Source organism: Morone saxatilis, unplaced genomic scaffold, assembly GCF_004916995.1.
Source record: "Morone saxatilis isolate NCDOM2014 unplaced genomic scaffold, NCSU_SB_2.0 Contig14, whole genome shotgun sequence".
Lineage (NCBI taxonomy): Eukaryota > Metazoa > Chordata > Actinopteri > Moronidae > Morone > Morone saxatilis.
Genome location: NW_023339696.1, coordinates 14,685,676 through 14,697,619, shown reverse-complemented (window position 1 = coordinate 14,697,619; position 11,944 = coordinate 14,685,676). Strand labels below are relative to the sequence as shown.

Sequence of the window (11,944 nt, the reverse complement as noted above, 5' to 3'; positions counted from 1 at the left end):
GGGGGGGTGCGTAGAGGACAGCTGGTGGATGTTGTGATGGTAATCCAGTGAAGTCAGATCTTGACAAAGGGGAAGCATAGGGCCAGGTGCTGCCATTGAGCAGTCAGCCGCCCCCATACTGTGAGAGACAAGCTTGTGGAGGAATGAAGCCGGTAGCCCTCTAGCACATGTTGCCTCTCTCACAGTGCAGCGGCAGGCAAGTCCACACTTTCTCTCTCTGCGTGTTGTCCCAGCTCTGGCGGCTCATCCTCTGCCTCTGTCTTTCAACACAGTGCCAGATCACAGATTACGACCAACTCTTTCCTCTCAGATTCTTTAAACAGAATGGAAATAAATGTGGGGCTTCTCCATGGTGTGAGGCCCATGGATGGATACAGTGGTCCTCTTTATGTTATAAATGCTTGGCCCTTGGCCTCAGTAGCAGAGTTAGCATATAAATTGTGAGTTTTGTTATGACCCTGTAGCAACTCCCATCCTCTTAGAACACGATGAAAGAGGACATCTTTGACTTTGATAGGGAGCAGGCTGTCTAATACGTCTCTACGTGTGGAGTGCTGTTTCTCTTGTTAAAAGTTTGTATCTGCTTACTTTATTTCACTTTTAGAAAAAACTGGAAGCTAGAACTGTACATGTTGCAGATACTTTCCCCCCCTTTTTTTATAATAATAAGAAGGAATAAGGAATTTTCTCATGAGAGGATACAACATTTCAAAATGGGAATTATGGCACCTACAAATTAATTTACTCAAAAACAGAGAAAAAAATGCATTTTGGGGAACACAATTGACTAAGAAGTGGAAATATGCCAATGCACATATTTACTGACAGACCGTAGCAAAGGGACAGATTATATTGTTGGCTTAGTTCAGAGCACCTCAGGGCTAGTGTTTTCTTTGGCATCTTTATGGTGGATTAGAAAGGAATGCTTAGTAAGATTCCTCCTGTCCCTCTGGTGCTTTCAGGTTATTGTCCATACCTCCCATCCATTCACCCTGGTAGCCCCTTCAGGAATGTCTTCAACAATACTGTCAGCCTAGTCGCATTGAAAATGGGATGTTTGGAATGACTTGTTTGATTTGCCATTAGTTACTTTGCAATTTTGCGAAGCAACAAATAGCCCATATCACTCAAGCTGTCCTGACACGCAGATGGAGCCATTGTCGTGTCATTATCCAGGAAAGTTGATGTATGGCAGACCCAGTATTTCAAACCCAGTTTCAAATTACTTAAGAGTAGGACAGTGAAGAGATGAGTACTATCTGATCAAGAGGTTACACCATCATTGGGAGTAACATTTGGGTTTGTTGTCTCTTCTTCTCTCCGGGTCATAACTGGAGACTGGGAACTGTGGTTCCCAGGCCCTGTCATAGGAAGTGGTGCCTTCTGACCTCTCTGCTACGTACATCCTGTCTTATCAGAGAAGCTTAAGTAGCTTACTCAGTGCACCAGGGTCTCCATGCTCCTCAACTTTCTCATGTTTTGCCTCATTTTATTTAATCCTCTTACCCCTTGGCTAAATTGTGCCAAAAGTGTTTCATCCTTTATTACTTTGAACTTATATCTGAGTATGTGGAAATGAAACATTGGGTGCTCACTCACACGTCATACATATCCAGAAAACTAGTCCACTGTGCTTGTGTATTATTATTTTTTTTTTTTTGGAGTCTATGTATGTCTGAACCACATGCTTATGTAGGGATAAGTCTGCCTCTGGAATCTCATCCCCTGGCTGTTTCTTCTTATCCGGGAGAAGATGAGTTCTGAAGAGAAATTCAGGCAGGCCTGATTGAAATAACTGAGGTCCGCCAGCAAAATTTCCCTAGTCTCTCCCTCCCCTTCAGAAGAGGAAGGGATGGGTCCATCATTAAATGATTCAGGAAAAGGCATTCACTTTTCCACTAAGCACACTTTCCACAGACAAACAGGCAGCATTTTGGCAATGTTTACCTTTTCCTAATTTAAGATTTATCCGAGGTTCTGGACTTAATGTTGCACACAGTTGCTGCATTATTGTAATTAGTTTTATTTTTATAAAATTTTTTATTAGGTATGACTGGCCCATGGCCTTTTTTGACATCTATAGTAGTTCTTCGGGTGACAGCAGTAGATAGAAGTAGCAGATAATAGACATTCTCTAGCTGTTTTCTCCTTAGCCTGTCACTTAGAACCTTTGCCAGTGCACCATTAATCTCAACAAATCTCATTCTTCTTCAGGACCATAAGTATGTGAAAGTCTGTGCTGGTCTCAGTCACTTGGTTTCTGTCAACATTATTAAAATGGATTGTTTTTTTATCAGATATTTTTGTAGTTATATTTAATCCACATTAATTGTGCAGCAAATATTTGGCTTACAAGCTTAAGATAAAACATTGAGCAAGGCTTTGGTCTTTCATGTTAGGTAGGGAATGGGGTCTTTTTAAATTTCAGTTTAAAGTTTAACAAAATCTGGTTCAGTTTAGGTGGTTGGGTGGGGTTTTTGTGGTTGAGATCAGTGGAGAATGCTTTAAAAGACCTCAATGCTGGGATTCATGCAATGTGGTTATGGGCAAACGCGTTGCTATTTGAAAAATGTCAGGGAATATTCTTCCAAAAATCTGCTGACACTTTAACCAAATTTGCTCAGATGGGTATGAACTAAAAGTGTAAAAACTACTATTTATTTTTATAGCAGCATTACTGAGCACTAAATGAGAGAGCAAATTTGTATTCCCTTAGTATAGAATATCTGTGAAATCCCTACAGTATTCTGAATTTATATTTTTATATGTGTAAATATGAGTGTTTTGGAGCTATCAGAGTTGAGGAGGATGCATGGACAGCTTTTTGGTCAGATGCATTACTGCTTCCCACAGAAGAAAGTTAAATGTCCTTATATTCGCATGTTTATTATTCATGCTCTGGGGGGGGGGCTCAGGAAACCTCTTTCTGGAGATTTCAATACCTCCATTGTGTGTCTAAGCACAATTGTTGAAACAATCTTTGCACTATAAACTGTGGAACATGCATCCTTTTAGACATGATCATACTTAATTACCAGACTGAATTGGTCCCGCATGCTGCTTAGTGCTACCTGCATATGTAGGGGATCAGTCCTCTGAAGTGCTCCAACTGTCCTTACAAAACCCTGTCTTCCAACACCCCCTTTTTCTCGCTCCGGCTCTCTCTCTCTCTCACCATGGGTTACTGTTGCCAGGCTACAGCCCAGGCCTGTTGGTCCGTGTAAGCCCAGGCCTGAAAGACTAGCTGTTTGGGTCACTGCTCCCCCCAACACTCTAATACAAAGGAGTTCTGACTACTTTAGCTCTTTTATTTGGGCCACAAAACACTCCCCAACCCCCAATCTGGCTCTTTGCTGAGAAAGGGAGAGCCAAGCCGAGGAGAGCAGAGCAGAGGAGGCTGTTTGAAGGAGGGGGGGATGTGGATGGGCTCCTGTTGGCAGTGTGGTGTCAGTATGGACTCGCATAAAGGAGTAGAGCTGGTTCCTGCTTGCTTGTGGAAGGAGGGGGTGAGGGAAAAGTGGCCTGTGTTGAGCGAAAGAGACTGTTGTAAGTGTTGTAAGAGTTTTCCCAAAGATTAATATTTATTTCGAACAACCTCAGGTTCAAAATAATTTGTTGATTAGCTTCTGTCATGCAATATGGAAGTTGAAATTGCCCCAAGTCAAAAGATGGTAGTTCTGTTGTTGTTGCTCTTTCTCTCCGTTTGTCTTAGGAAATGCCCTCTTAGATAGGAAGACTCTATACTTGTTGCTTTGTGGAGCTTGACTCTGTGTATGAACCGTGTCAGAGATTACAGCCTCTTTGTTCACAGGTGAGCCATCTTTTGACCTCTGGCAGAGAAGCTGCTATTGTATAGAAGCAGATGAGCTCAGGTTTCCCTGCAGTGACCCAGAAAGCAGGAAAACTGGCATTGTGTTACACAAGTATAGGTGATGGAACATACTTCTATAAATCAAACCGTTTTAGTCAGAAGGTCACAGTGCACTGCTAGAATGTCAAGTTTTTGAGGTCATTTGCACTTTAAATTCTTCTTCATTAAATGTTTGACTATTGTCATCTCTTTCTTACTTTTTCTATAATTTTTCCTGTGGATCTTCTCTTTTATGTGTTCACAATATTACCCTTCCTCAACGGCTAAGGCTGGTTGTAAGTTTCTTTTCATTGTTTTTTGGGCGTGTAGTGATTGTTGCATGTGTTTGCTTTGTTGCAGTGGTGCCTTTTGTGTAACAATCTTGAAAATGTGTTAAGAGGAATTGTTAATGCATGTGCCTTTAAAGGATGACCACAACTATTGAGTGGTATGAAATGGCCTGTGTGTGTGTGTGTGGTGTGTGTGTGTGTGTGTGTGTGGTGTGGTGTGTGTGTGGTGTGTGTGTGTGCGTGTGTTTCGTGCTGTGTGTGTTGTGTGTGTGTGTGTGTGTTGTGTGTTGGTGGTGTGTGTGTGGCTGTGTTGTGTGTGTGTGCTGTATATGTGTGTGTGTGTGTGTGTTATACGGGCTTGTCCCATGAGCAAAACAGTACAGTTGTTTTGGCTTAAAGTCTGGCAAGAGAGGTAGATGCCAGACACCCAGAGATATACTGACAGATGTGGACAGATGCATGGTGCCGGGGCTGCAGCTGGCAAAAGTCCTTATATGTGTTGACACGGAGAGATTACCCACACTGGCCATCCCTCCTCTGCTGCACTCAAAGACCTCCTCATCTGCTGCACTCTCTTCCTCAAAGGTCAAAAGTCGGCACTCACGAAATATGACTCAGGGACCCATTGCACAACAGCAGTCTGCACCTGCCTCCCATATCCTCCACAAATAAGGCTGGGCTCAGGCAAAGGCATAGTTCCTGTCCCGGTTTTCCCAGAAGCAGTGGAATCCACGAGGTTGTAAAGAGCCTGATAAGGACACTCTCAATACACCAGGACAAAGTTGCAGGTCTCTCACAGTTTTTGCACTGATAGCACTCTGATTTGTGTGTTATGGGAGTAGCACGTTGGCAATGAGTCAGGTCTAGACAAAAGAATGTGTGTTTTGGCTTCTCAGTTCAGTGTGCATTTGTAAGAGAGGACAAATAATTTATCAGGCATAGCTACTATCGTCATTCTTACACACCCACACACACATTTAGGTATGTACACTAACACACACAAATAAACACCAGTGCACTTCATTCTCATAGCTTAAGACACATTATTCCAAATATAATAATATCTTTATTAGTTTAATATCTGTAGTGCAACATCAACATGCACTTGGACACACTATTTCCTGGAATAAATTGTAAGTTATTTTCTGTGCAGAGTCACAGAGGTCTTTGGGGAACAACATCCCGTTAAGACTGTAGCTTTAGCTTTCATCCACAGTCAAAAGCCCACATTACAGAGTGGCTCCAGATGAATTTGAGTCTGTGTTGTATTTTTCAGCTCTATGATCAGCTTTTTTCCTCAACCCGTTCAAAGCCGTCTTTGTGGCACATTTGTGTTTCATTTTTTAGTGACACCCTGGATTCCAGACATAGTTAATTTGCCTCTAAATAAACCCAGCCAAGCCATGACAAATAGCCATGGGGGCCCCGGGTGGGGGTGGGGAGGGGTGATCGTTTGGGTGTCAGGCTTGTTCGTCTGTGAGGTTGCTAGGGCAACAGGGATTGTGCATTTGGAGTGAGTGCGGTGTTTTCAGAGCAAGGGACGAGGGATTACAGGAAATATGACATGACATTCTTTCTGGACCAGACCACTCTCTCCTCCTCTTCGTCGCTCTCGCCACCAATTCCACCTTCCAAAGACATTATCTCCTGCAGAGCAACCCCACCCCACTCCCTCCAGCCTGAGTGACATTATCATCACAATTAGACGGAGGACCTCTGACATCTGACCTCTCAGCGCATGAGGGGGGCTGTTAGGGGGAAAGCCAAGCTGGCATTCAGGGGGGCTTTAGGAGATAGAAGAGTAGCTGTAATAACTGTGCAAACTCCCTTTCAACATCTGAATGAGTGCAACAAACTATTACTTTGGAGACATTTTTTTTCTGCACTGTTTCTGCATATATGCACATTCTTGTGTATACGCCTGTCTGCCTAGCTCCAGCATGCTTAGCCCAGTGGCTCCTCCATTTCACCATTGTCTTTGTAAGGCTGGAAAAAAAGACCAGACAAAACTGAGTAGTCTTCTGTTTTTATGAACCGTAACAGAACAGTCAAAAAGAAAGTAGGCAATTTCAGTGTAAATCTAGATCCGGATCAGTTCATCCTCTTTAGCCTTACCTGGAGCAGCTTCAGTCTCCTAGCCAGGGGCAACGGCCACAATATTTTCGTAGTCTTTGTTAGTTATAAGCCCTTTTTAAACAGAGATCCCACAATAATTCCATAAAGAACACTTTTTTACACAAACACCAAACAACTCTAGCATTCTGCCCCTGTGTGGTTTTAGATAGCATGCCAGTGTTCTGTAAGCAAAAGAATGGTAAATGGACTGCACTTACATAGCGCCTTTCTAGTCTTTCGACCAATCAAAGTGCTTTACACTATTTGTCACATTCACCCATGCACACATATTCCTACAATGATGGCAGAGGCTGCCATGCAATTGGCCAACTGTTCATCAGAAACAAACTAATCCCATTGACACACACCTACACACCAATGGTGAATGGCGTAATAACGGCACAACATTCTTACTTTGAACAGGCTGTATAGAAAAGACTAGTGTTTACTAGAGGAGGAGGGCACATCAAAAAAGTAAACAATGAAGTAACACCAGTGTAGAGGTGATGGTCCTGTAAAAGTGGACAGATGAAAACCCATTGTTGATCCTGCCTACGGGTTCCTCTCCAGTGAAAGAGAAGTCAGAGCCCAAGGGCGGGCCAAAACCCAGCCATCACTGCCCTGTCAACAGCATCAAACAGCCTGTTTGAAGAGGGAGCTTGTATCTAGCCTGGGGCTCCACTGTGGGTGTAGAGTTACCAGTTCATACTGGACTCCTTAGTAAGTCTAAACCTTGTCTACACTCCCATAGGACCTCTGCAGAGAGCTATAGGAATCCCTGTTTATATGTTTATCTCAGCTTCTTAGTGGAGCAGGAATAGTTCAGACGTACACTATGTCTACACCGCCTGCGTAGCAGAGCAGCAGCAGCAGCTTCAGTCCTCCACCTGTGTCTACACAGGATGCGTTCAGGGAGTATTATAGGTCACCCATGCTTTGAGTCCCATCCTCAATCACCGTAGCTACGTGAAACAAAAGAAAATAGAAAAAATATATAATAAATAAATGTGCCAGGAGTCACGTTGAGCCGTTACATGGCCTGTGTAGGCAACTGTATTGGAAGGATGTCTGTCCTGTCAGATGCGCATGAGACAGATGACTAAAAAACAGCTTAAACGCCTCACATGTGGACCCACCATTAGCGTTTCACCAAGATAATGCACAACTCTATATAGTATATAGTCACTGGTAGGAGGATGTGTTGTTTCATTCAAATACCACAGCTGCTTCTCCTATTCACTTCATGTGTGCTGTGTGTAGTTCTCATTTTTCTCATGTCAGTATTTTTTGGCAGTTGTTAAGTTTCCAGACTGCTGTTTCTGGGTGTGTTCATTTTCATATATGAGAACAGAAACAAGAGCTGAGGTGCGGAAAAACTGTAATAGTGGAGGAATGTTAGCTGACATTAGGAGTGTGTGCCTTGTGAAGCCTATAAGACAAAGAGAGATGGCCTCCCTCCTTCTTTATATTTTAAAGTTTGTTTGTGAGTGTATGTGTGTCACATTCCATGAACAATGTATTGCATGATTAGTGCTTGTGGGGTAAGCAATGTTAATAGAAATTTATTCCAGGGCCCAGAAGCATTACTCATGCCAAGGTATGACTCAGGCAGCAGGCCTTGCCAAGATGTCATTGGGCCCTGATTGCCAAACCCAAACATGATGGGAATTGGGCTACAATCAGGCTACACTGGATTTGGAGCCATAGCTCTGTATTCAATACCTTAGCTTGTAAACTTGTGACCTGTTTTGACCAAGACATCCTAATGTGTGAGTGCATGTGAATTTGTTTTTCTAGATGTCGTCCCGGATTCATTGGTCCTCTTTGTCAGCACCTGGATCCCTGTCATCGATCGCCATGTCTGAACGGAGCAGCTTGCAAGAGCCAAGTGGTCAATGGAATCCCACAATACACCTGTGTGTGCCAGAGAGGGTTCAGAGGTACATATATCACAATTTGTCTTCATTAAAAAAAGATCACATTTGAGAGGGTAGACTGAAAGTTTCTATTTTATCTGAATACAATTCTCTCTCTCCAGGCCAAGACTGCTCCCTCATTGATGCCTGTGCCACAAGCCCCTGTGCCAATGGGGCCCGTTGTGCCAATTGGAATAACCACTACAACTGTTCCTGCCCACCTGGCTTCCAGGGAAAGAACTGCCGCAATGACATTGATGAGTGCCGCAAGCCTTCCGTGTGCCTTAATGGTGGCCTCTGCATCAACACCCATGGGTCCTTCCGCTGCCAGTGCCCACCTGGATATAGCGGGCGCACATGTGAGGTGTCCACCCTTCCCTGTGCCCCATCTCAGTGCGTTAATGGGGGCACCTGTCGACAGACCAGTGACCATTCCTACGAGTGTGCTTGCCTGCCAGGTAAAAAATCTCTCTATCAGCATAATAGAAAACACATGCACACACACAACAAAATAAGAGCTGGTGTACAGACCCTGCTGTTTTCCCAGGCCCTCCACAGAGTACTATAGGCCTACAGATTTTCCCAGCCTGATGACGTAGGTTTTAGTGCTGTTGCTGGGATTTACTCCTATGTCCCAGGTCAGGTTCCTGTGTGCTATTAATAGCTACTTATGGGAGATGGGATGGTGGGAGAGTTGAAGAGGCAGCCCCGCCGGCAGTCTACTCCACTCTGCTCTGTTCACAACAGAAGGAATTTACTTTATGGACCTTCTGGTTTCCCACTGGGGAGCTAACAGGAAATGTCTCTTGCCAGAGAGGAAGTCATTGAAACTGTGAGAGATTATAAAACAAGCAAACACTGCAGGGAGAGCGGACCTCTGAAGCAGGCAGGAGTCATGGCTGTTGCTGGCATCATATGGGAACCATCATGAGAAGATGTAAACAATCAGACACCCTCTGAACCTTTTTACTGCCCACATTGCCCTGTATCACCTCTCTAGTGTGGGAAATATCACTCAAGGTTATTAGCAGAAATGTTTAGTGTCCGGAACAGGGACCACTGAATGTTTAAAAAAACTCCCTCGTTTGTGTGTGTTACTGCGTCCGTGTAATAACTCTTTTCTTTCTCCATCTGTCTCAGGGTTTGAGGGACACAACTGTGAGAATAATGTGGATGACTGTCCAAGTCATAAGTGTCTGAATGGAGGGATATGTGTGGACGGAGTCAACACCTACAATTGCCAGTGCCCACCAGAGTGGACAGGTACATCTCTATTTACATCGTGTATATGTATATATATATATGTCATGATGAGTATGCAAGAGCTAATATGTCTCCTAACCACACTAGGGCAATACTGTGCTGAGGATGTCAACGAGTGTCTCATGCAACCAAATGCCTGCCATAATGGGGGTACTTGCTTCAACACCATCGGCGGTCATACTTGTGTTTGTGTTAATGGTTGGACGGGAGATGACTGCAGTGAGAACATTGATGACTGCGCCATAGCCGTTTGCTTCAATGGTGCCACCTGCCATGACCGTGTAGCATCTTTCTTCTGCGAGTGCCCAGTTGGCAAGACAGGTAAATGGGTTTATCAAATGGCCTCCATATCCCCTCTTAGCTCTTACTGCTAGATTGTTAATGTGTTTTCTTTCTGCACTTTCTCCACAGGTTTGCTGTGCCACCTTGATGATGCGTGTGTGAGTAATCCCTGCAACGAGGGCGCAGTGTGTGACACCAACCCCCTTAACGGCCGCGCCATTTGCACCTGTCCTGCTGGCTTTGTAGGAGGTGCCTGCAACCAGGACATGGATGAGTGTTCAATTGGTAAGTCTTTTTTTTACGATTGTTAGCGCTGTGACTCATATCTTTTCTTTGAGTGTGGTTCAAAGAAAACCACGGATCATGTCCTGATCCGCTGCTCTTTACCTGCAGGTGCCAACCCATGTGAGCATTTTGGGAAATGTGTGAACACAGAGGGCTCCTTCCAGTGTCAGTGCGGTCGGGGGTATGCTGGCCCACGTTGTGAGATTGACATCAACGAATGCCTGTCCATGCCCTGCCAGAATGATGCCACTTGTCTGGACCGCATTGGAGAGTTCACCTGCATCTGTATGCCAGGTATGCAGATGTATTTCAGCAATAGAATAATACAGCCATTACAACCTTAATTCAACCTGATGTCATTCACATAGGACAGCCCAAAACCAGTAGCAGAGTGGAACAACTGATTATTTAAACTTGACCTTCTAAATTAGCATTATCTACAGTGCTTCCATACTGACTGCTAGTGTAGACTGTTATGTAATACATTCCCATTGACGATGGGGGTATGGAGACTGCTCTACTCTCAGTGCACTGTACAGGCCAGACAGGGTATTAGTTTGGACTAAGTGAGGGTTTGGACATTCAGTGACAAAAACACAGTGAAACTCTCACGCACAGTCCTACATGCATCCTGGGGTTTTGGGAACTATACAAATTAGAGCTGGGAGTCGGGTCTATAGGACTGGATGTGAGAGAGGGCCAGCAGTTAGGGGGAGGAGTGTGCTGTGAATACTAATGAGTGGTAGAGTGGTGGGAATGGAGCGGAACAATAGGGCCCCTCTGTGCTCCACTTTGCACCCCTCATACACACAGAGAGGGAAAGAGGCCTTTTCCCAGAGCCTCTCCCCCTCCCCCTTCATTTCCAGAGACAGGCCCTTCCTCTTCACCCTCCTCATCATCAGCCAGCCTGGCAAAGCTCATGTGGAGCTACTGATTATTTCTGATTCCACGCTAGCCTCTCCCCAGGGGCTGCACTCTGATCCACACTCTGTTTCACCTCAGTGAAGGAGCCCTTCATAGTTTGCTAACACAGAATGTATAACATGCATCTGGTGAATGAGACACTGACCCAGGGAGGGGGTAATGCTCTATGGACAGTAGGGTATGGTGATTTCAGGTCAGTAGAGTGGGAACACTGGGGATGGTCTGGGGATCTTTTATTCCATCCTGTGGTTCATCAGAGACCAGAGTCAAAAACCAAGGCCTCCCATGAGAGAAACGTTTCCCACAGATACTTTTCCCATCGCAAACAGTACACACAATCACATGGACACCATGCTGGCTTGAATTCACATACCCGTACATAAAAACTCAACATAGTGAATCTCTTTCAGCTGCAAAAATGTATGTAAATTCAGTTTGGACTTCTTTTTTCCAGGCTACATGGGGACGTACTGTGAGATTGATGTAGATGACTGCGAGAGCAACCCATGCGTGAATGATGGCATCTGTCGGGACATGGTCAATGGCTTCACATGCACCTGCCAGCCAGGTAACACTTTTTTGACTGATCTTTATTGCCATCCCCTGTGATTATTTCTGCTTCTGTTAACAACTTCAACTCAGTGACAGCAGCAGTAGGAACAGAAAGCCATGGTTTAAATGTCCCCAGAACCAGAGGAGGGAGGTTCAGCTTCGCTACTTCTGCCTGTTGGTGTTTAGAGCCACCACTCATAATAAGGCAGGCCCAAAAGGCTGCCTATCCTCTCCTCTTGCCTGAACAAAGACACTATTGTGATCCCCGCACCCCTCCTCTGTGGAATGTGGAAGGGACAGCAGTCTCCCTCATCCTACCCTGGTGGTGGTGGGCAACAGCAGTCCTGCTAATGAGATTCTTTTCCAGGTCCGCAATTTACATCTGGGACAGACGTCCCCCCTCCACCCCCCATCTAGCTATTGAGCCGGTGGAGCTGATGCAGGAAGGGGGGGTTCCCTAAAAGAGA

The 11,944-nt window shown here is 44.8% G+C and overlaps 1 protein-coding gene across 2 annotated transcripts in view; it reads left to right on the top strand.

Moving 5' to 3' along the window:
- notch3 (notch receptor 3) overlaps positions 1-11,944 on the top strand; it is a 29,912-nt gene that overhangs the window by 5,109 nt on the left and 12,859 nt on the right. For both annotated transcript variants that reach the window (XM_035654549.1, XM_035654548.1), the window contains exons 3-9: positions 8,053-8,195; positions 8,294-8,629; positions 9,312-9,434; positions 9,522-9,755; positions 9,846-10,001; positions 10,110-10,295; positions 11,380-11,493. In XM_035654549.1, the coding sequence (XP_035510442.1) occupies positions 8,053-8,195; positions 8,294-8,629; positions 9,312-9,434; positions 9,522-9,755; positions 9,846-10,001; positions 10,110-10,295; positions 11,380-11,493 (1,292 nt within the window). The remainder of the gene's footprint in view (positions 1-8,052; positions 8,196-8,293; positions 8,630-9,311; positions 9,435-9,521; positions 9,756-9,845; positions 10,002-10,109; positions 10,296-11,379; positions 11,494-11,944) is intronic.